The following is a 25107-nucleotide window of genomic DNA, read 5'->3' on the forward strand; positions in this document are numbered from 1 at the left end:
AGCAACCTACACAGCAGTTCACAGCAACGGCAGATCCTTAACCCACTGAATGAGGCCATGGATTGAACCCACATCCTTATAGATCCTAACCCACTGAACCACAGTATGAACTCCCAAAAATACTCATTCTTTTTAATTTATTTTTGTATTTTTTTAAGATTTTTTTTTCTTATTTTTCTTCGAAAAATACGGAGTCTTGAAGGCAGTGTGTCTATTTAGGGCAGCACCTGCAGCTTATGGAAGTTCCCAGGCTAGGGGTCTTGAAGGCAATGTGAACGCCTCTGATCAACTAGGGGAAGGTCACGTACGAGGAAGTGTGTGAAGAAAAGCACACAGATTCATATTTCAAGATGTTTTCCTCCCACACACATCCTCAAATAACTGTAAGGACAATGTGATAGGGTCTCTAGTTCAGGTCTACTGAGTTCCCAGCGCTCTGGCATGTGGCAGGAGACAGCAACAAGGACTGTGTAGTGGAGGTAACCCTGAGCTGAGCCTTGAAAGGATGAGGAGGACTTTCCAGGGACACAGGGGTGTGGGGAGAACATTCCAGACAGAATTAATGGTTTTGTAAGAACATGGAATGATGAAGGAAAAGCCAACTGTGTGCCAAGTCCCATTTTAATATGTACTTTTAAAATATTAATCATCACAACACCAGATTTTTTTTAAAAGATGAAACTGAAGCTCAGGGTGGTTCAATTATTGGCCCCAGAGTCCATATATGGCAAGAGGCAGAGCTGGGATTCAAGCCTGAGACGCTTGGCCCCAGAAGCTCTCTAACACACCCGTTCTGTCTAGAGGAACTGAATGTGGCTTTGTGATGGCGGGAGGAAGACTCAGCCGAAGGACTGAGCAGAAAGACCACAGAAGACCTGGTACAGCATCTCGGAAGCTCAGACTTTCTCCTGAGAGTAAAAGGGAGTCCTTAAAAAGTTAACCAAGGGCGTTCCCGTCGTAGCTCAGTGGTAATAAACCTGACTGGGATCATTTAGGTTCGATCCCTGGCCTTGCTCAGTGGGTTAAGGATGCACATTGCCCTGAGCTGTGGTGCAGATCTCAGACTTGGCTGGGATCTGGCGTTACTGTGGCTGTGGTGTTGGCTGGCAGCTATAGTTCGGATTTGACCCCTAGCCTGGGAATTTCCATATGCCGCGGGTGTGGCTCTAAAAAGCAAAAAAAAAAAGTTAACCAAGACAGAACAGAACAGATGCAATTAAAAGGATAATGGATTGGAGGGGGCAGGACCAGCAGCAGAGACCAATTAGGAGGCATTTTTAAGAGTCTAAATGAGGGATGTGACCTGAAGAGCAGAGACACTTAGGTAGAATGTTGTGGAAAATCCATAGCCTTGTGACTGGAACCTGTGGATGTTACCTTATGTAGCAAAAGAGACTTTACAGATGAGATCAAGTTAAGGACATGCAGTTGGGGAGATTATTTTGGGTAATCTGGGTGAGCCCCATGTAAATCACAAGAGTCCTTAAAACGGGAGACAGGAGATGTGAGTAGCAGGAGGAAGGCAACGGGAGAGGAAGGCAGAGATTGAAGCGATGCAGCTCCAAGCCAAGGAATGTAGGCAGCTTCTAGGAGCTGAGACAAGGTCAGATTTTCCCCTAGGTCCCCCAGAGGGAACCAGCTCTGCTATACCTCGATCTTAGTCCCATAAAACTCATTTCTGACCTCCACAACTGTCAGACAGTAAAGTTGTTTTGAGCCATTAAAATCCGTAGTTATTTATTATATAAGCAAGAGGACACAAATACAGATGGTTTAGACCCGATGACCACATAGTTATGCAAGAAGGAAAGCCAGGAGTTCCCATGTGGCTGAGTTGCGGGGTGGTTCCACAGGTTAAGGATATGGCATTATTGCTGCAGCACCTCAGATCACTGCTGTGGCATGGGTTCAATCCCTGGTCCAGAAAATTCCGTGTGCCAAAAAAAAGGAAAGCCAGGAGTCATAGAAAGGGTTAAGGATGATGGCCAGACTTTTGGGTGATGGGGCCGGTAGTGGGATCATTATGATCAGGACTAAGAATAGTGAGGAAGGGGCATTTTGGGGAATAGTGGGAGGGTGGGGTGTTCGGTCTTGCACACCTCAAGCTCAAAGTGTCCAGGAGGGATATCTGGAGCCTAGAGTGGACCCTGGACACCATCTGCATGCACAGGCTCAGGACCGAGGCTGTTGAGAGACCCCTGGGGTCAAAGACCCGGGTTTCTTTTCCTAGCTCAGACTTTGTGATGTGGAGTTAAAACTTCTCCTAAATGCAGCTGTTAAACACTCAAGCCCCAGCCCTAGCATCCTCTGCATACCCCTTTGGACTGGGTGACAGACTTCGTCCAGATGGCAGAAGCAAACCTGAGTCCTCCAAAGAGATGTCAGGGCCTTGCCAGGCAGCCCACAGGGCAGAGGTCCAAGGAGGGAGCTCTGCCGAGTCACTTCTGCATGAGTTCTTTTGGATCCAGACTGGTCTTTTTGAAGACACAGTGTGGTGGTACAGAAGCCAGTTCTCCTCAAGTGGACCTGTGGCCTGCACCAAGGGCAGAAACAGGGACAGAATTTTCTCAGTGGAGTTTCCCACGGGTCAGATGAATGTTCAAACTCTGAATACAAAGTGCATGGGGTGAAAGTCACATATCATTAAAAACAAAACAAACAAAAACACCAAAGCCTGCTCATCCTGCAAAACAAGTGGGAGCTGAGGCCTGAGAAGAGATGAGATCGCTGACATCATTCAGAGAGGGCTTGTGGCTCAAAGTGGAGAGGTGGGCCAGGGAAACCCACTTCCACAGGGTGGGCAAAAGCAGGGAAGGGGGATACCCGACACCCTCATCTGGTGGTAAGTCAATGACGCTCGATGGTCGGATTCATTTGTATTTTATCTTCGAGAGAAGATTAAAAAAGGAAAGACAACGTGGGGAAATGTGTGTACCCATAAAACAACACAAAACCAAATACATGTTTATTTTCCAAAAAACTGAATTAAGCATCTATGTGTGAAACAGGATTCTACTCAAGAAGGGCTTAAACTGTAAACAAGGTGAATATAAAGTTAAATCAAGAGAAGGATGGTCTTACTAGTGAATAAAAGAAATGCAAACTCAGGTAACTTAAGACCACATTATAGGTTCATAAAACTAGAAAATGCAAAAGTAGGTATAGCAAAGCCCGAAGCTGGTGAGGCTGTGGGAAACAAGGGCACCACCAGCTGCAGGTGAGAGCAGCGTGCACACCCTGGAACTGAGGTCCTTAAGTTGCACATACAAAGAATTCCATTTAAGCAAAACTAGTGGTTTTAGGAGTTCCCATCGTGGCTCAGCAGAAACAAATCTAACTAGCATCCATGAGAGTGAGGGTTTGATCCCTGGCCTCGCTCAGTGGGTTAAGGATCCAGTGTTGCTGTTGCTGTGGCTGTGGCATAGGTCAGCAGCTACAGCTCCGATTCGAACCCTAGCCTGGGAACCTCGATATACTGTGGGTGTGGCCCTAAAAATCAAAACAAACAAACCAAACTTGGTGATTTTAATAAGAAAACAGAGGTGTCCAGGAACCCAAGGAAATATCTTAGATTCGGGACAGGGAGGCAGGGGTCAGACACCAAAATCGGGAAGCCAGCAGAAACCTCTCTCCTTGTCTGAACCTCCCTTACACATCTGCTTCTTTCCTCCTTCTCTCCACATCTTTTTGCCAGGCACCTACTCATACAGCAAATATTTATTTTGTGTATATGCCCAAACATTACATTTCCGTGTTCAAGTGTACCCAGCAAAGATTGAGCTGCAATTTGAAATTCTCCGGAGGCATCTGATTGGCTCAGCCTCGGGTCTTACACTGCCCTAATCAGCTAGAACCCAGGGGGCAGGGGATTTATCTCAAAGTGGGTTAGAATCTTTGATTCCTTTTTCCACAGGAAATTGGTGGATGTGATTAGATAAACTGGGAAGGGGATGCCCCAGGGCAGAGAAAGCTGACATTCACCCTCCACCTATCCAGAACTTCTGAACTCCAGGCCCTGCTTCCAGCCAGAACATCTTTTTCCTGCTTCCAAAACATTCCATGTCTTTAGAGCCCATTCTCCATAGAGCAGCCAGTTTGATCTTTTAACTGCAAATCAGATTATATTCTTCCACCGCTAAAAATCAAACAGACAAAACAGCAAAAAAGAATCCAAGGGAGTTCCTGTTGCGGCTCATCAGTAACAACCTGACTAGTATCCATGAGGACTTGTGTTCGATCCCTGGCCTCGTTGGTGGGTTAAGGATCTGGCATTGCCGTAAGCTGTGGTGTAGGTTGGCAGCTGTAGCTCCGATTAGACCCCTAGCCTGGGAACGGACAAATGCCGCGGGTGGGGCACTTTAAAAAAAAAAAAGCCAAAAAACCCTCAATTCCTTCAGTGGCAATTAGAATAACACCCTTACTTACCAGGGCCCTAACTTATTTACCCCCGTTACTTCCGACTTTATTTTTTACAAATCTCCCCCTCCTCCACTCTGCCGTAGCCACTCCGACCTTGTTGCTTGTCCTTGAATAAGCCAAATTCATTCCCCTTTGGACTTTTGCATTTGCAGTTCCCTCTGCCGCACACTTGTGCACAGCTGACTCCCCGTCATGACCGGACTCAGGTGATGACATCTCCTCAGAGGGTCTTCCCTGACCATCCCATCTGAAGTAGTGACGCCCGCCTCAACACACCCATCTCTAGTTTCTCTCTAACCTGCCTTTCAGTTATTTCTTCCTAAGACTTAATACTGGTTGAACTTCCCTTGTTTATTAAAAAAAATTTTTTTTCAGAGTTCCCGTTGTGACGCAGTGGAAACGAATCCGACTAGGAACCATGAGGTTGCAGGTTCGATCCCTGGCCTCGCTCAGTGGCTTGGGAATCTGGCATTGCTGTGGGCTGTGGTGTGGGTCGCAGACACAGCTCGGATCTGTCATTGTTGTGGCTGTGGCAAAGGCCAACAGCTGTAGCTCCAACTGGACCCCTAGCCTAGGAACCTCCATAAGCCACTGGTGTGGCCCTAAAAAAAGGCAAAAAATATATATGTATTTTTTCTTTCCTCTCCATATTGAGCAGGGACCTAGTCTGCCTCACTCCCAGCAGCAGAACTGAGTCTGGTTGGTACACAGGAGATGCTTAGGTTTCAGTGTTAGAGCACCAGAAGAAGCACTGGTGACCAAGGCTTTGGAGGTGGCAGACTGACTCACCAGCCACTCACATGTCCTACTTGTGTAAACCTGCACAAGTTGCTGGACTTATCATATGCAAAATGGGGAGGATAATAGTACCGCTCCCACACTATTGTTTGAGGATTAAATGAGTTCTCACATGTAAAGGGTTTATACAATGCTTACCACAGAGCAAGCATTCAAGTGTTTTCACCTATTATTCATTATTAATCACCAGTCCATTCATTTTTTGAATTCTTAAAATTTATCTTTCATCATTCCGCTCTCCGTATCTCCTCTTTTATCTTTTTTTCATAGCTTTATCAGTGTCCTCCGGATTCCTGGGAAACCATCCGAAGTTGGTTTTCTTTATCAAATCCACCGACTGTGTTCAACCTAGCATTCACTGGTTTCATGCAGGTTTTAATTCAACAGCCACCTTTTTAATCTCCTCTTAAACTCCCATATCTCAGATGATTCCATTTGCAGGATTGCTGGTTCTACACATTACTTACGTACGTTTTTGAAGCCTATCGAAACATCCATCAGCTACCGCCTACATTTTCTTCTGTTCTTGCAATAAGAGTTTTTCTGAGGTAGGCAGCTTCTCTGGATCTTCAGAAAAATGATAAACCACTCTCTTCAAAACTGGAGACTATTTCTTACTTAGCCTTATGGGAGGAAGTCTCTATCTAGGGGAACCAACCATCCTCATCCTGTCCGCTCAAACTGAGGGGCTTCCCAGGACATGGCACTTCAGTTTGAACACCAGGAAAGTCCCGGTCTGAACAGGATGAGTTGGTCACCCTGCCTCCAGCTGTAGATGGCGTCACAAAGGGGTGCCCTGTCACATTGGTACGGACGTCCCTCCAAATCTTTCCCAAAGGAGGAAACCATCTTCTAGTACCTAGAACTACTCGCCGTCCCAAGGAACTATATCTAATCACTTGTGATGGAACATGACAGAAGAAAAAACGAATGTTTATATACGTATAGCTGGGTCACTTTGCTGTACAGCAGAAATCGACAGAACACTGTAAATCAAGTGCAACAGAAAAATTTAAAAACACACACACAAAAATGACCGGGGGGAAGAAAAAAAGGAACATTTAAACATGTGACACTGTCTTGGAAATAAAGAAAATCAACTTCCATCAACCCCAAACCTCCCGCAAAAGCTCTCCCAAACCTTTGGTAACTTGAAGACCAGACCACATTGACCATGGCCACTCTCTCTCCTCCCGTTTACTCCTCAAATTTGCTAACCCAAAACCTAAACATCTTTTTTTTTTTTTTTTTTTTTTGGTCTTTTTGTTATTTCTTTGGGCCGCTCCCTCGGCATATGGAGGTTCCCAGGCTAGGGGTCCATCGGAGCTGTAGCCCCCGGTCTTCGCCAGAGCCACAGCAACGCAGGATCCGAGCCACATCTGCTACCTACACCACAACTCATGGCAGCGCCAGATCCTTAACCCACAGAGCAAGCCAGGGATCCAACCCGCAACCTCATAGTTTCTAGTCGGATTCGTTAATCACTGAGTCACGACGGGAACTCCCAAAAACCTAAACTTCTCTTGCCGAGGTTATCACTGACGTCCTGTCACTAAAATCCACCGAATGCCTCTCATTCCTCATCGTGTGTGTACGTTCTTCTCTGCTGACCACTCCCTTCTCAAATGCTTCTGTGGCCCCAGACTCCTGCTCTCTCCTCCTCTCACTACTCCTCAGTTCCTGATGTAAGCTCCTCTCACACAATGTCCATGTTCCTCAAGTTCCGTTCCAGACCTTTTCTCTTCTCACTACCCCCCTACCCCAGTGACCTCATCTCCCACAGCTTCAAACACCACCAGTGCTAGGGGCTTAGAGATCCCTATCTCCCGCCCAGAATTCTCTCGGGGCTCAACCTGAATATCCAGTTCCGTACTGTACTTCCCATTAGGAGTCTCCACAGACAGTCTGATCTCAACAAGTCCCTAACTGAACTCTCCCGAGGCCTCAGGCCAGCCCTGCCCTCTCCTCCAGTGCTCTCCACCTTGGCCAAAGGATCCACCATCCATCAATTGCTCAATGTTTGACCCCTTTCTACTCCCTCACCACCCATATTTAATCGATCACCAAGTCCTGTAAATCCTACCTAGTAAATACTTGAATCACCCCGTCTCTACTGCCTCTAGGCTGTCTCCGGCCAATTCCGAGTGATTTCTCCAGCAAACACATCTGATGATGTTATCTTAGGGTTAATGGTTTACCGGGCCCTCTATGACCTAGTTCCGGCAGACCTCCCCAGCCCTTCTCCTGACACTCCCCTGCCTGGCTCACTCCCGTCACTTTTTCTGGTGGTTTTTTTTTTTTTTTTTTTTTGGCTTTTTGCCTTTTCTAGGGCATATGGAGATTCCCCAGGCTAGGGGGTCTAATCTGAACTGTAGCCACCAGCCTACACCAGAGCCACAGCAATGCGGGATCCGAGCTGCGTCTGCGACCTACACCACAGCTCACAGCAACGCCGGATCCTTAACCCACTGAGGAAGGCCAGGATCGAACCTGAAACCTCATGGTTCCTAGTCAGATTCATTAACCACTGCACCATGACGGGAACTCCTGGTGTGTTTCTTAGATGTCATTTCCTCAGATAGCCTTCCCAGATTCCTCTGAACGGGGCTGGCTACAATTACGAGTGTTCCCTCAACATCCATCTCTAATGTAACATTTATTATATCAACTGAAATAGCCTGGAAGACTTGAACTCTGAAGGCAGGAACTATCTTGTTCACTGATCTATCTCTGGCACCTAAAATGGTGAATAGTAAGCACTCATTTAAATCTGTCAAGCAATTTAAACAGACATTCCTAACATACAGCTTTCATCTGTTTATCGGTTTAGGCCCCCAAAGTTCTCCGCTTGCCTTTGCATTGGTCCAGTTCAAGTTATCGTGTGTCTCAAGGAAAATACAACTGCGTTGGTGGATGGCTCATCTGAAACAGCTAGAAGCCGCATCATACAGTGGAACGAATACAACGCCAAAACCAGGGTTCCAGCCACAGCCCTGCTACTCTGTGTGCTGTTGTGGGTGACCGCTGGACCTCTGAGCCTCACTTTCTCCACCTGAGAAATAAAGTGGCTAATCTAGATCAGTGATTTTCAACATATGTTCCACAGGGGAGGAGACTGACTTAGAGGGTCCCAAGGCCCCTGTGACCCACCCAGACCCCAAGCCGCTCTGATTCAATCTATATTCTGTATTGGAGTTCAGGTGAGGTTTTCTTTAGAGGAAGAAAAAAAAAAATGGATCCACAGTGAAAGCAAGTTTGAAAACAACTGAACCAGATGAATATTGGATTCTCTGCACTCTTTGCATGGTGACTTTTTTTTAATTTGAATTTTTTTTTAGGGCTGCACCCACAGCATATGGAATTTCCCAGGCTCGGGGTCGAATGGGAGCGATAGCTCCTGGCCTACACCACAGCCACAGCAACGCAAGATCCAGCTGCATCTGTGATCTATACCACAGCTCACAGCAATACCTGATATACCTGATCCTTAACCCACTGACTGGGGCCAGGATGGAACCCGAATCCTCATGGTTCCTAGTAGGATTTGTTTCTGCTATGTCACAAGGGGAACTCCCATGTTGACATTTAAAACAACTAAAAAGTGGAGTTCCCGTTGTGGCTCAGTGGTTAACGAATCCGACTAGGAACCATGAGGTTACAGGTTCAATCCCTGGCCTCGATCAGTGGGTTAAGAGGATCCAGCATTGCCATGAGCTGTGGTTGTACTCGAAGACAAGGCTCAGATCCCTGGTTGCTGTGGCTCTGGTGTAGGCAGGCAGCTGTAGCTCTGATTAGACCCCCATCCTGGGAACCTCCATATGCCATGGGAGCGGCCCAAGAAATGGCAAAAAGACCAAAAAAAAAAAAAAAAAAAAAAAGTAGTGTCTAAAAAGCACGTGGCACAAAAGAAATGAATCCAACTAGCATGACATTGTGGGGTTTGATCCCTGTGACTTGTTCTCCTGATTAATGGTGTGGGGTGGCATATAAACAATAGAATTCAGCTCTATTCAGCAGCCACCCTTGGAATTTCTAAGTTGAAGTCAGGTCTACTTTCTTTTTTTTTTTTTTTTTTGTTTAGGGCCGCACCCAAGGCATATGGAGGTTCCCAAGCTAGGGGTGGAATTGGAGCTACAGGTGCCGGCTTACACCAGAGCCACAGAAACGCGGGATCTGAGCCATGTCTGCGGCCTACACCACAGCTCACGGCAATGCCAGATCCTTAACCCACTGAGCAGGGCCAAGGGTCGAACCCTCATCCTCATGGTTCCTAGTCGGGTTCATTAACCACTGAGCCACAAAGGGAACTGCAGGAGTCAGGTCTACTTCTGATGTGAGGTGTGGAAGCTTCCAGTGATCACCTGAAGAAAACTGGTTGGCATGAAGGAAAAAGTGAAGCCAGCATTCAGAGAAGAGAAAGGCGGGGCAGATGGTGCCGGTGGTGACAGAGTCCCTGGTGGCAGTTGCTCCTGATGCCCAGAGGCACCAGATCTGCCCTTCAGGAGTGGCTTGGTTGTTCAACCTGTCCTTAGATTCCATGAGTCAATAAATCCTTCTTTATACCTGAATTCTAATTGGCTTTTGGTCCCTTACAACTGACAACTCTACATTAAGTCACTCATATAGTAGGAGTCTGTTTCCTCATTTGTAGAAACTCCTTCAAAGATTCTTAGCAAAGACTAGTGAGATATGTAAGTCTGTTAAAATCATACTGAGCTATAAATACATAAGGAGTGACTGTGACAGATGTCAGATGGTGAAGATAATGGCAAGGGCCACCCCAGTGGTTTGGACGTAGCATAAGATCACCCCTGCTGCTAGAAAAACAAATGTCTTGCTGACGAGAAGGCGGTTACTCCACAGTGGATATCCACAGCTTGTCTGTCCAGTTACGCTCCCTCCCAGCAACCCACACACCCTACCTCTGGAAATCACTTTCATTTCATCCACTTCGTTTCCATGGGAACTGCCCTATTCTTTCAAGACTCTAACCCTAGCCTGGCCAGTAGGCCTCAGGGTAAGCACCAGACTCAAGCTGGGCTAACGAATCCCTTTCTTGGACCCTTCCCCCCCCTTAATTGTGGTAAAATATACATAAAATTTATGATCTCAACCATTTTTTAGTGTACAATTCAGTAGTGTTAAGCATTTCACACTGTTGTGCAACCAATCTCCAGAGGTTTTTCATCTTGCAAAATTGAAACTCTATACCCGTTAAACAACCCATTTCCTCCTTGCTCGAGGTCCTGGCAACCTCCATTACACTTTCTGTCTCTATTAATTTGACTACTTTAGATACCTCATATAAGTAGAATCACACTGTACTCATTCTTTTTTGACCGGTTTATTTCACTTAATAATTATTATTTATAATATCCTCAAGGTTCATCCATGTTGTAGTATGTGTCATAATTGCCTTTCTTCTTCAGCCTGAATAATATTCTATGTATCTACCACGTTTTGTTAATCCATCTGTCCATGGACAGACCCTTGGGGGTTATTTCAATTTTTTGCTACTATGAATAATGCTATGAACATGGGTGTGTACAAAAATCTCTTCAAGACCCTGCTTTCTGTTCTTCTGGGTATATATCCAGAAGTGGAATTACTGGATCATATGGAAATTCCATTTTTAATTTCTTCAGGAACCACCGTACTGTTATCCATAGCAGCTGTACCATTTCACATTTCTACCAACAGTGCACAAGGGTTCTAATAGCTCTACATCCTTATCAACCCTTGTCATTTCCTAGCTTTTTGGTTTTTTTCTTTTTTTTTAATAATTTTATTTATTTATTTAGTCTCTTTACCCTCTCTAGGGCCGCTCCCTCGGCATATGGAGTTCCCAGGCTAGGGGTCGAATCAGAGCTGTAGCCACCGGTCTACACCAGAGCCACAACAACACAGGATCAGAGCCGTGTCCGAGACCCACACCACAGCTCTCGGCAACGCCGGATCCTCATCCCACTGAGCAAGGTCAGGGACCGAACCTGCAACCTCATGGCTCCTAGTCGGACTCGTCAACCACTGTGCCACAACAGGAACTCCTGTTTTTTTTCTCTTTAAAGAATTCATCCTAATGGGTGTGAGATATCCTGATACTTTCAAACTTAGAACCAGAGAAAGCATCAGGACAATCTCTCTCAAATGTAAAAGCTGGAAGAGGTAAAGCTTAGGTGCTACTGGCGGCTTGGATCTCCCACCACGTAGAGAGAGCCTGTTTGCAGTAAGAAGTGAGAAAGTGAGACTACACAAAGTAAGTGCTTCTGGCCTTGATGTTTTTCTGTGCTTGAATTTCACTGAGATACCTCAGTAACCCTATTATAAACTCACTTCTTGCTTAAGGGAGTTTGAATCTGGCTTGTAACCATGTTTCACCTAACATAAACATCTTCGTAGAAGAGTTACTTCTCCAAGAGTTCTTTTTTTTCTTCTTCTTCTAGTCCTGATTCCTTTTTATATGTAGATGGGATATAACTAATTTGTACATTTAAAAAGCACTAAAGGAATGCCCTTGGAGAAGTACAGCACAGGTTTGAAGTCAGCCCAAACTGGCTCTGTATCCCAGCTCAGGAAATGTTTACTGAGTGCCTTTCAAGCAGAAGGCCTGCTGTAGGTGCCAGGGATAAAGCTGTGGACAAAAACCCTGTCCTCAAAGACCTGTTCAGTGCTCAGCAAATATCTGCAGGTCTACTCTGTGGCGGCCATCATTAAGCTCTCTGCATATGTATGCCTGTTCATAAAACGGGGATGATAACTTACCTTGTTCCTCTGTTTAAAAGAATCATTGTAAGGTATGCATATATTTAACTCAAAATGCCTGACACACAGTAGCCATGGTGACATTTAGACACAGAGTCGTGTCTCATCTAAACTAGCCTTCATACTCATCGGGTACCCACTGTGTGTCCCACATTTGCCGTAAGATAGGACTCACATGGCAGGAGGATTACTACCCAACAAGAGCATGCGATAGTTACAGATGACATGTTCTGAGGCGAGTAACGAAGTGCAGAAAATTGGTGGATAAGAACACAGACTTTGGTTTCGAAATCCCAGCTTGCACTCGGGAAAATCACTTAACTCTTTAGCTTCCTCAGCTTAAAAACAGTTAAGAACAACAAAGACAATACCACCTCATAGAGCTGTTGTGAGGACTAAGTGAGTGATTATACGTAACCTACTTAGAACACGCCTCGCACATGTACCATATAAAAGTACATGCTAATACAATGTATAAACTGCCATAGGAATACATAGGAAGGAGAACCTAAGCCTCCTAGAGCAGCCAAGAAAGCATTGTCTAAGGAGAGGATATCAGATCTGGGCTTGAAGGAGGTACAGGAGTTCACTAGGTCAAGAGGGGGGCAAGGGCATTTCAGGTTAATCAAACAGTTCAAGCAAATGAGCTAAACCATGAAAAAATCATGTGCATTAAAAACAAGGAAGCTCCCTGGTGGCTTGGTGGGTTAAGGTTCCAGCACTGTCACCGCTGTGGCTCAGGTCGCTGCCACAGCGTGGGTTCGATCCCTGGTCCAGGAACTTCGGCACGCCAAAATTAAATTAAAATTTAAAAAAATAATTACAAGAGTAAATTTTAAACAATAATGACGAACAGCCAAAGCTTAGTTGGGTATCAGATAAAGCCAGAGGCATCAGCACTGTGGACCGCCAGACTAGTCAGTTTTATGTCCTAGCTTGTTCTGATAACTTTTGGGGACTGACACCATGCCATAAACCAACATTTTAGTAGCATTATAATTTTTTTCCCCAATGAAGCAAATAAGTTCGATTTTTACCTACCATTTACTGGGCACCGCAGTGCCAAACACTATGCTGCTTTCAAAAAGACCTTAATTATTCCTTACAATGTTCCCTGGAATGGAGGTAATAATTCCATTTTATATATGAAGAAACTCCGGCTGCCTGAACAACTTTCCTGGGGCCACACAGACAGGAAAGCCTTGGGCAGTCTGTTGTTGTTTTGTTTGTTTCTCACATTAAAAGAGCCTAGAGGTGGATGGTTATGGCCCTTGGCTCAGGTATTCCACAGTGCCACCATAACACTGTCTATCTTTCCTCCCCGCCATCTTTAGAGCATTAGTCATTGGCCCTAAGGCTCAGTCAGTCTAATGTTCACTGTAATGCTTTTTTATTCCCACCTTAAAACCTCAGCAGCCAGGATTTTGTCAAGTTTTGCTTTCTTAAGTATTTCAGAGGCAGCTCATACAACTCACTGATTTCGCAGATGGGGAAATCGATTTGCCCCTAGCAAGCTATCAGAGCTAATTAGACAAACCAGTGCTCTTTCCACGAGACTAATTTAGTGGAGACTGCAAGTTGCCCACCAAAATCTGTTCTCCCATTCCTTCTTGGCACAGGGCTTGACTACATTTCTCAGCCTCCCTGCAGGTAGGTGTGGCCACATGACTACGTTCTTGCCAATGGAAAGTAAGCATAAGTATGCATGCTGCTGCAGGGTCCAGGACTTAAGGCATCTGGTGTGCCTGCGCTGTGCTCTGACCCCTTCCCACTGGCTATAATCAGTGATGACCCAACTGTATCCAGGCAGGTGCCCCCCCCCACCGCCCCCGCCACAGAGGGTGGAGAAGCAACATGATCTAGGGAACCTGTGTCCCTGGATGACCGCTTGGAGCTGAGCTGCCCCACTGACCTGACTACTCACTGTGGAAATGCCAACTCCCCTCAGAGTTGTTACATGAGAAGGAAACAAACTTCTTTGTTCTTTAAACCACTGTACTGCTGAGTCTCTTTGTTACAGCAGCTTAGCTCTTTACCCTAACTAATACAACCATGCAGCGCCCTTTGTATGTATTCAAAATAGCTTTACAAATGACCTGCCAGACAGCCATCTTCTCAGAAAACTGCTCTAACCTCCCAAGTAGGTGATAATCAAATAATGAAATTCCTTCCTGTAGCTACTATCCCAAGATTTCTTCATCCTAGTTAAAGGTTCTTTAACGATTAAAGCACATTATTTATGTAGAAACCCACTTAATTTGACACTGTCACTGAATTCAACAAATATTTGGCTTTCTAGATGGTGGAGATATATAATTAGGATAATGCATTCATAAAAGCTTATTTTCTAGTGTTTTTCCTGTTTCTGTTTTAATGCTGTGCTGAGTTTTCAGTAGAAAAATCTTTTTTGTAGAATGTGGAACTGAGGCTAAGAACATAAATAATTACTGAGAATTACAAACGTTCACAACATGTACCTAGACTATAGATGAAATGTTCTCTTACTTAGCCCTGAAAAATAAGCAAGATACATCTATCTATGCATATATCGATTTTTTTTTTTCTGTCTTTTGTCTTTTTCAGGCTGTACCCAAGGCATGTGGAGGTTCCTAGGCTAGGGATCCAATCAGAGCTATAGCTGCAGGCCTACACCACAGCCACAGCACTGCAGGATCCAGGCTGCATCTGCAACTTACACCACAACTCATGGCAACACCGGATCCCCAACCCACTGAGCGAGGCCAGAGATTGAACCTGCATCCTCACAGGTACATACTAGTTGGATTCGTTAACCACAGAGCCATGACGAGAACTCCACGAAATATTTTAAAGACTAAAAATCCACCTTTCTTTCCAGAGTCAAAGTATCTCCTACATACTTTTCTTCTTTTAGAGCCACACCCGCAGCATATGGAAGTTCCTAGGCTAGGGGTTGAACTGGAGCTGCAGCTGCTGGCCTACACCACAGCTTTAGCAATGCCGGATCCTTAACCCACTGAGCGAGGCCAGGGATCAAACCCTCGCTCTCATGGATGCTAGTCAGCTTCATTTCTGCTGAGCCACAATGGGAACTCCATTCCCACACACTTAGAACAGCAATGTCTGAACTAGAAGTATCTAAGGTCTAGTCAAGATTGTTATTTTGTCAATTATCTCTCAAGCAAACTGAGGGAAAAAAGGTTTTTACCAACAGAGGCAAATGGACCAATAGCTTTCCAAGTGCTGGAATCAATTACCAAAGCCATTTACATAGCACTGCCGTGGACTGGAGACTGTGGGTACCTGGCTCTGCCTGTCTAGGGATTGTTTGAGGCCAGAGGGTATAGCCTTACTCCAGGTTGAACCAAATGCCCAAGGCTGATCCTTTCCCGCTCTCAAATGACATGTGGTATGAGATTTGGCAGTTGAGTGAGGTTTGCTAAAGGTGCCTAGGACATCACAGACTGGTGGAGGAGAAGCCACTGAAGCCAAGCCAAGAAGCCCACCTGTCCAGATCACATTTTACCATGTACACCTTGGTCCCAAGACTCCTGCCCCATCATCATGTGGTGCCATGCTGCACCTCGACACCCCCTCCCCCCAACATACACACACACTCCCACATACCAAGGGAGGGCAGGGCTGTGGATTACCTCAGTTCAGAGTAAGTGTCCTTTCTTTGTAGCCCTTATCACAGCTGTAATTCTGTAATTGTCTGATCAGTGTGCACTTTTTTGATCTTTGAATTCCCATAGTCTAGCACAGCACCTAGCACATAAGAAGTTCTCAAATATCTGCTGGCTGGCTGAAAGGGCTGGCCATAGCTTGACAATTCCTCAGAGGCTGGTTTTGGCCTAACCCCAGCATCTGAATGAAGTTCAGTGTGCAAAAGTGAGAGTACCCTGCTTATAGCCTGGGGTCGACAGGGGGACTGTCTAGAGAGTGGTAAAGAACAGAAACAGGAGACCTGCCAGAGGCAGCAGAAACCCATGCACACTCAGGCATTGCCAACAGGTAAAGTAACAAATGAAGACAATATGTGGTATTTGTTATCTTTTGAGTAAGGGGAAGAAATGCGTTCATTATTTATTTTAAAAGGCTCTTCTGCCCACTGTGGCTCGGCAGAAATGAACTCAACTAGTATCCATGAGGATGCAGGTTCGATCCCTGTTCTCGCTCAGTGAGTTAAAGGATCCAACATTGCTGTGGCTGTGGTGTAGGCTGGCAGCTGCAGCTCCAATCCAACCCCTGTCTGGGGACTTCCATATACTGTGGGTGTGGCCCTAAAAAAAAGAAAAGAAAAAGAAACGCTCCTTCCATGATCCCTCTCACTTCCCTCCAAAGTGAAATTCTACACAGCTCTTATGGCCTTTGATATTCTCTTAGCTAAATCTGTTGTTTGTGCATATATACAATATTTACAAGCTCCCTGAAAGCAAGAACCATATTTCATTTTATCTTTGTATTCCCTTTAGCCTACTTAGGGGCCTCTCATGTAGTAGATTCTGCACAAATAAAACACTGCTTGAGTGGGATATTATTGCTTAATGGGTTCAGAGTTTCTGTTGCGGATGATGAAAAAGTTTTGGTTGCACAACATAAATGCTGCTGAGTTGCAAACTTAAAAATGCTTAATTTTATGTTGTACTCATATATGTGTACTCACATTGCTGGTACCTCAGGTCACTCCAGTAAGAGGGCTTCAACTGGAAATAATAAATCTCCAGTAAAAGACCCTCTGATGTCTTCCAGGAATGTAGGAAGTGCTCATTAAACATGTGCTAAATAAATAAATAGACAGCATATAAAAAATGTCAACTTTTGAGTTCCCTTGTGGTGCAGCAGGTTAAGGATCCGGCACTGGCACTGCTGCGGCATGGGTTTGATCCCTGGCTCAGGAACTTCCGCATGCCGTGTGCACAGCCAAAAAAAAAAAATGAAAGAATGTCAACTTTGAGAAAAAAAATCTCAGGTTTAAAACAAAGCACATTGTTAGATATGAATATAAACATCTTTTTAAGGCCTAGAGAGGCTCTTGCAAACTTTTCCTTTATTTAACTTTCAATAAAAATAAAAATTCCTAACTCAATAGAGAGTAGTGATTACCACATAGGAGGAGCTCAACAAATGTCAAAGTCCTCAGTTTTCAAGTTCCATGTCACAACCACTTCAGTCTGATTCTCTCCTTCTCGAAGGAATTCCAAAAACTGGTTTGGTTCACTTAATTATCTCACGGGGGCTGATCCTTTCCTGCCATTCACTCAAATCCACAACTCCTGAATTGTGGCTCATAATAACTCAGTCATCTATTAAAGTGTCTGGAAATTAGATATTTCTAGCCAGAGTCAGGGACATAAAACTTCTTTTTTTTAAGGGATGCAGTGAATCCTGGTATTCATCACCAAAAAGATCAAGTGTAAAAAAGTGCAATCTGTGCCTCTTTTAAAAATAGAACCTTTAAGGTTAGAAGAAAAAAACAAACAAAAAAAATCCCTTCCCGAATTCATCATTACCAGACCAGACACATCAGCCACACAAGGAGCTAACAAGACCTGCTGTTTCCATGACAGAGAACATGAGACTTTAAAACCACACCACTGATAGAGTTCCTGTTGTGGCACAGTGGTTAAAGAATCCAACTAGGAACCATGAGGTTGCGGGTTCGGTCCCTGGCCTCGCTCAGTGGGTTAAGGATCCGGTGTTGCTGTGAGCTGCGGTGTAGGTTGCAGACGCGGCTCAGATCCCACGTTGCTGTGGCTCTGGCGTAGGCCGGTGGCTACAGCTCCGATTAGACCCCTAGCCTGGGAACCTCCATATGCAGTGGGAGCTGCCCTAGAAAAGGCAAAAAGACAAAAAACAAAACAACAAACAAAAAAAAAACACACCACTGAATGAGAGAACTGGACCCCTACCACCTTTCCAAAAGCCACTGGACAAGTCCCTTAAATGCAGGATTTCAGCTCTTCATCGTTCTGATCATTCTGCCTTAGGGGTCCCTTTTCTTTATGCTCTTTATCATGGCCTGGGGAAATACTCTGACTTTCTATAGTGGCGATGGCATCTGTGTCCAGCCTTCTTCTTTTCTTCAGATGGTACAAGTGGGACTTGGATTTCATATGCGCTAAGACAAAACCAAAAGAAAAAGAAAAAAATTTAGAATTTTCTACAATTTTGGAAGCATGCGAAATTAACTACAGAATCCTTTAACAATAATAGGATCAACACAATAATTTGTACAGCCATAGCTGCTTAGCATTTTTAAGAGAAGAATAAATCATATGGACAGCTGGCTAGCAAACTAGAGTGAGCTGCCACGTATCCTGTACACCTGCTAAGCACTCTATATCACTAATTCACACTACAATCTTGCAGGACAGTATTATTCGGCTCATTTTATATAGGAAGAGACTGAAGTCCAAGGTCACACAGCAGGTAGGCTCTTTAGGTTACCTATAGCTTAAAAAGAGACCGAATTTTCAAAAAATAGGGCTTTAGACTAATTTTCCCATATGGGGCTGCCTATTACAGACACATTTCTACTCACATGGCTCAACCAAGTTACAAATTCAAATTCTTGTCTGTACTGCAGGACAGATGCTTAGGCCTACAGTAGCCAGAGCATCCCTTCCCATCTCTTACCAGCTCACTCAGGTTGCCCCTCCAGGTCTGACATCCTCGGGCCTGGGTCACATAAGCCCTGTGCATGACTAACCCAGACTCGTTCTCCAGCACACAATGCATCAGAGAGATGACGACAAATACACTGTCTGCTCTGATGATCCCTTTCAAGAGTCCACAGAAGCAGTAAAGCTGAAAAGCTACTATTGGCTGATATCAATTTTTGACCTCTCACCCCCAAAACAGTTCCCAGCTTCTGGCTAACTCACAGAAGCTCCTTTTTGCTATCCTGCTCCTTTTCAAGGAAATCTTATTTGGAAACACCTAAAGAGAAAGACAATGAGATTAAATTCTCTTGTATACATAGTTAAAACATCATTCGTAGGGATTCAGAAGCAAAAGTAGGTAAGGAAGAGGTAAGAAGTCAAAGAAAAGTTTACTTGAGGGAAGAAGTCAGCTTTGTTCTCTAGCTAGAGCCTAAGGCAAAAAATGGCCTTCTGGACTGGCTCTCCATGGCAGCAGGAGATGGGAGCAAGGACTTGACAGATGGCACTATAGAAGGGCTTACACAAGCTCAGCTCACAAAGGCTCACAAATGTTGCTTCTCTGAGGCTGTCCCTGAAGGACATTCGACAAATCAAACCACTAAGTTTCCTTTAGAAAAAACAATCAGACACTCTCTTTCTCTTCCCCTTTCATCATTATAAACCAACCATAATCGAGGCTTCTTTTGCTTCTTGGGCAATCACAGCCCTCCCCCAGCTGACAATGTGGTTCATTCTGCCAGAGTTAACAGTTAATAGAACTAATCCTTCTATTGGTTGGTAGAGGGAGAAAAATCTACTTCTGTGAGAATATCATGCAAACCAGTCCTCTGAACAGGAGGATTCCAGCCACTGAGTAAAATACAAGTCCTACTTGTGCCCAAAGGAGTGAGCCTTAAACAAGTTTCTAAACACCACGTAAATTCAAGGCTTGGAGGCCAAGGCCCTTTTGGACTTTGGCTGGATGACTGTAGAAATCTGACAGGGGAGTGCAGTGTGATTCTGTGGCAAAGACAGATCCAGACTCTGAAATGGGGAACTAGGACCTTGGCACAGGGCCGATCCTGGGCTGGTCAGGAGCGCCTTATGAAGAAGAGAGACTGCCTTCTTTATGCATGTCTGACCGTCTTGCTCTGAATGTTTTCTTCATCACGGGTTTAGCCACCAACACCATTTCAATGTATTACTTTAAAATTACTGAAGAGACACCACCTTTGAAGAATGTACTCAGGAGGAATAACTGCACTTCCCGTTCCCTCCCAGCTGTTTCTGCTTCTTTGGTCTCTCGGGTGAGTTGCCTGGCTTCCCTTACAATCCAACTTCACCTCCATCAAGGTCTAAACAGGAGAGGCCAAGAAACTCCTCCCCTACAGCAGGATTGTGAAAGTCAAAGGAGCTCTGGAAGGGTAACAGCAGACCTTTCACTATAAATTATCGACTCCAGCCGAAGCTGGAGGGCATATGATCTTCTTTGGAAATTCAGAATAGAGAGATAACTCTCCCTTTTGAGAAGGCCTCCATGAAATTTGAACATAGGCTCTTAGAGGAATCTGGCCATCTTTTTATAGACAAACAAGGAGACTCCAGCATTCAATCCAGCAAAGACCTTAAATTTCATGAAGTCAGTGTGACCCGCCCTTACAGATTTTTCTGTGCCCCACCCCAGACTCTACCTGCCCATTCACGGTCCCCAATGATGATTCGGTCACAGAGGTCACACATGTGATAACTCCTCTTGTTCTCAGTTTCACTGCTTGGCATATTTACTGGAGTGGCTGCAGGCTTGTGGCCCTGAAAAAACAAGGCAGGGATGGGGGAGAAGCATTTGATTCAAAGAGATCTGGATATCATTCTCTGATATTAAGAGGAGTGAGATTTTCCCAAGATTCCTTTTTCTCATCCCAGAGAGCAGGTGGGCTGTGAACAGATTTTAACAACAACCTTTCTGAATGTGAAAGTAGAAACGCAGCCTCCAGGGATCTAAAAGCAGCCAGCCCTTCTGCTGTATTCCATGGAAAAGAAGGCTTGGTTCCCCGACAGAGCAACAAAGGTGTCAGCTTAGGAAAGCGCTCTGAAAACCAGACAGTAGACAGTACCATAATTAATAATCACCTGGATGAAACTTTGCACGATTTCAAGAGCAGGTTCAAGAACAGACTCCTCCCACTTCGAGACATCAGATACTTCTAAGCCATATACCGGGGGGACACTGGGACCAGGTCCTAATGATGACAAAGAAAAGTTGTGAGGAGTTCCCGTCGTGGCGCAGTGGTTAACGAATCCGACTAGGAACCATGAGGTTGCGGGTTGGGTCCCTGCCCTTGCTCAGTGGGTTAAGGGTCCGGCGTTGCCGTGAGCTGTGGTGTAGGTTGCAGATGCGGCTCGGATCCCGCGTTGCTGTGGCTCTGGCGTAGGCCGGTGGCTACAGCTCCGATTCGACCCCTAGCCTGGGAACCTCCATATGCTGCCGGGAGCAGCTCAAGAAATAGCAAAAAGACAAAAAAAAAAACAAAAAACAAAAAACCAAAAAGAAAAGTTGTGAGAGGTCAGCCTCCAAGACCCGATCTATTCTACTCCCAAGACTCCAAAATCCTCAAGGGAAACATATGGAGTCAAAAAAATAAACATCTGACAATGCCATTCATTCTAACCATAAACATGAGCCAAGCAGCTACATACAATCCAAGAAAGACCCAGCAGGTTGACTGGTCTGCAGCCAACAAGTCTAGCTGTGTAATCCAGAGTCTCAGGTGTAGGATCTTCCAGACCAGTTAGGAAAACAATACCGGGTAACAGCTCTAGTGACCACTGTGTGGGCTACAATCTAATAAAGACAGCACACCAAAGGAAGAAACAACAGCTTGAAGTGAGGGCCTGTTCTAAGTTCCGTATCACCTTACAGTGATGTCACTCTGTGGCAAGAGAGTTCACAGCTTTAAGAGCAGACACAACTCTCAGGTTTGAATATATCTCTTCAGCAGTCTGGCATTCATGAAACTCATCAATGCCCCACTGATAACCATGGGCTAGCAATAGCAGAGAAGCAGCTAGGGAACTGCTGAATTTGAAAATTAGAAAAAAAAAAGCTTTGGAACTGAACCAGTTCAACCCTTCTTCCAGGAAATAGATCTAGAGGAGTAATTCAAGAAATACCCTCTGGTTAATACTTCTGAATGGAGATAAGATCGTAGGTAGCCAAAAGTATAGCTACAGGCATCTCATCGTCTGAGCCAACCATTCTTGGTCCCTGCTGATCGTTTCCTCAGGCTGTGGACACACTAAATTGCCTTCCACATCTAGGTTAAGTCAGTTGCCTGAAGGCAAAGAGCATCGCCTCATGGACAAAAAACATCAAAGTCCTCAGAATGCCAACGGCTGGCAGGTGCTGGCCTTTTGATTGTGCCAACCACAAATAAGCCTTCGTGAGCTGGACTGGGCTGCACCTGCCACCACACAGAAAGGTGAGAATGGGAGGGTGCAGGCAGCATCCACAGCACACCTGGCCTTGGCTAAGCTCTGCACCTGTTTCCAGGCCACTCTATATTTTCCTTTCCCCTCTAAGTCCTTTGTTGGGCTTCTGTGCCCTGTCTAAGCACCTTTCAACAAGTTCTCGGCTCCCAGCTGCTATTTCTGGCTTGGGTCCAAGGCCAAGCTGGGGTGGGGAAGTCCCTCTGGCTTCTTGCCAGAACCATATCCCAGCAGACCAGCCCTGGCCAATCACACACGGCTCCTGATTTACAGGGCAGCTGTGCCTTTCACTCTAGCACCAGGACTGTGCCGGCATACACATGAATGAGGAACGAGCATATGATGCGCAGTGCCATCAAGCCCTCGTGACTCGGAGATGGGGAGTTACTGTGGCTTTGCCACAGGAAGAAGTTCCAAATCATTACCAAAAAAACAAATACACTGAAAAATACAACGACAACAAAGAAACTCGTCTTTTGTTAGAGACTAATGGTTATTAGCCCTGGGGAGAAGACAAACTGCATTAGAAATCTGTAGCAGTGAAACTTCCGTTTCAGCTGAGCAAAGACTTCTATCTCAAAGGACATGCAGAGAAAGCAAGGTAAGTAGAAGAAAGTGTAAAGAGCCCCTTGGGACCGGAACTACACTGGAGATCTCTGGTAGAGAGTGAGAACCAAGAGAGGGATCCACGGTCAGCAACACAGATCAAGGTGTTTCTGTTCGGGGGACACTGAGGAGCACGGGGAGACCTCAGCTGTCCTTATCTGTAACTGAAAGCACAAGTCTAATGGCAAAAGATAAACAGGGGATGATTCAAAAGCATATTTTAAAAGTGCCCACAAGATAAAACTGGATTTTCACCAATATTTCATCTCCTTTAAATCAACCTCCGTTAGCTCGTGGCCACACAATTTCTTACTAGAGGCCCAATACTAATGCTGTCCAGCTAAAGCTATAGCTGAAGGAAACAAGAAGCATGGTGTAAAGCTGAGTGTGGACTTAGGAGTCAGGCCTGCATTCGGGACTCAACCACTTATGAGCTAGGGGATTTCTGGCAAGTTATTTAACTTCTCTAAGCCTCCATTTCCTTATCTGAAAAAGGAAAAGAATATCACCCACCTGGAAGGCTCAGTAATATATGTATTGCACCAAATTTAGCACCAAGGATGCAGTACATGGTCCAAAGAATGAGAATTTCCTTCCCTTTTCCTTAAAAGTTCTGTTCAACTGAGTTTAGAGGCCTGAAGTACCACGTGTTTGAACACGAAAGCAATGCTGGGAGAATTGGTGACGATTCTGTCTTTTCACACTACTCATCTGGTCCTAGAACCATTTTAATTAGGGAAATCTCCCTACAGAAGTGCAGTTGTTCTTCAGGTACAAAATTTGAAGCTAAAATTAACCCTGAGCACCAACGCTGCTAAGAAGGGCTTGCTATTTTGCTCTTACCTGTTCGCAGCCAGTACCCACTAATTCAAAGCATTTGACAGATGCTTCTTTGGGAAGAACTATTTTCTGAGGCATCGCAAGGAAATAACCCTGGACAATCACTTATGCAAAAGACCCTCCCCTCCAGGTCAGGTCCCAAATCTTAGAATAGATCCAGAAACTCAAGTCTGCTTTGTGGGTGCACTGAGGACATCTATGTTCTATTGAAAACATACCCAGGGAATAAGGAAAAACATGAGACTTACTGCTCAAAAAACGGTTTTTAACCCATCGGTTCTGCTTCCGAGCATATCTCTTAGTCACTTGTTTCAGAGCCTCAATACCTGAAAGATAAGGTAAATATAAGAACCTCTAAGCAATTCTCACTCTGCTGAAGGGCAGGCCCACCTAGCCCAACATTAAAAGAAAACTAGCCACAGCAGCACAGTGGTGGACGCTTGGTAGATGAAAATCACAACTCTGAGCTGAAGGCCATATGGGACTCTTTTACCTTCAGCTCTTTCACAGACCATACCAGCAGGATACTCTGTCACCGAAGGATGTCCAAAGCTAGGTTTGATGGAGAATTCACACCTTTCTTTAGAAGCTGGTTACTAGTCTCTGGTGTGCATTTTCCCTCAGTGATCAGGTACTGGTGAAATTCCTTGAAGCCAATTGATTGGAAGATACCATGTTGATAGTCCTGGCTGGGAACAGGAGAGCATCAGCGGATGAGCCATTGCATCTGAGAGCTAGCAGTGGCCCCGGACATGATCTAGCTGAGCCATTTCATCTCACAGATGAGGAAATTGAGATCCTCAGCAGTTACTACCGCTCTGAAATCCTTCCTCCACCTCCCCGACCAGCTCCCAGGTTACTTCCCTTGAAAATTAACTCCTAGGGATGTCTGACAGAATAAAAACTGCAACTGTAACAAGTGCACCAAACCTCCTTCCAACAAGCCTTGCCAATGCCAAGGACAAAGACTAATAAACAAGTAGATCCAAAGCCAGTATTATGTTTATGGTCTTTTGACCATAAGCAAGGGGTGGAGAGTAGGTGAAAGTAACAGCCAAGTCCTTACCTATTTTCTGCAACTTTCTTCTCATTATAGCGTCTGTGAAAATCTCTTAGTTCATCCAAGAGCCCAGCAGCAAGCATGTTATCCACCCTCTTATCCAAGCGCTCATCTAGAACTTGAATCAAATTAACCCATCAACCAGCAAGCCTGCCGTAGGTGCGTACTATACATGATGAATGCATAGGCTGCCACAAAGAAGAGAATTTGTTCAAGTGGAAGAAAGGGTTCAGAATCCAAAGATTATATAATAATTCATACTATATGTAGTCACATTTAAATCTCTACTATTCCAAAAAGTAGCCAAAAGAAGCTATTACTATGTAAAGAGAAAGCACACAATTACAATTATTTGGAAGAACAAGTATTTACTCTGGTATGGAATGTATATCCACTGCTTATTTTTTTATTTATTTTTGCTATTTTTAGGGCTGCACTCGTGGCATACGGAGGTTCCCTGGCTAGGGGTCAAATTGGAGTTACAGCTGCCAGTCTATGCCAGACCCACAGCAA

At 45.0% G+C, this 25107-nt stretch overlaps 1 protein-coding gene across 5 annotated transcripts in view; it reads right to left on the reverse strand.

Moving 5' to 3' along the window:
- TRIT1 (tRNA isopentenyltransferase 1) overlaps positions 1721 to 25107 on the reverse strand; it is a 61762-nt gene continuing 38375 nt past the window's right edge. For 3 of the 5 annotated variants that reach the window (XM_021095994.1, XM_003127821.5, XM_021095993.1), the window contains 6 exons: positions 24601 to 24712; positions 24111 to 24223; positions 23783 to 23860; positions 20733 to 20842; positions 20294 to 20411; positions 1721 to 18079 (listed from right to left, as the gene is read on the reverse strand). In XM_021095994.1, the coding sequence (XP_020951653.1) occupies positions 17901 to 18079; positions 20294 to 20411; positions 20733 to 20842; positions 23783 to 23860; positions 24111 to 24223; positions 24601 to 24712 (710 nt within the window). In that variant the 3' untranslated portion in view covers positions 1721 to 17900. Of the gene's footprint in view, positions 18901 to 20293; positions 20412 to 20732; positions 20843 to 23782; positions 23861 to 24110; positions 24224 to 24600; positions 24713 to 25107 lie in introns of all 5 variants that reach the window. The other 2 variants (XM_021095992.1, XM_021095991.1) reach the window with 2 other exon arrangements.

Source organism: Sus scrofa, chromosome 6, assembly GCF_000003025.6.
Source record: "Sus scrofa isolate TJ Tabasco breed Duroc chromosome 6, Sscrofa11.1, whole genome shotgun sequence".
Classification (NCBI taxonomy): domain Eukaryota; kingdom Metazoa; phylum Chordata; class Mammalia; order Artiodactyla; family Suidae; genus Sus; species Sus scrofa.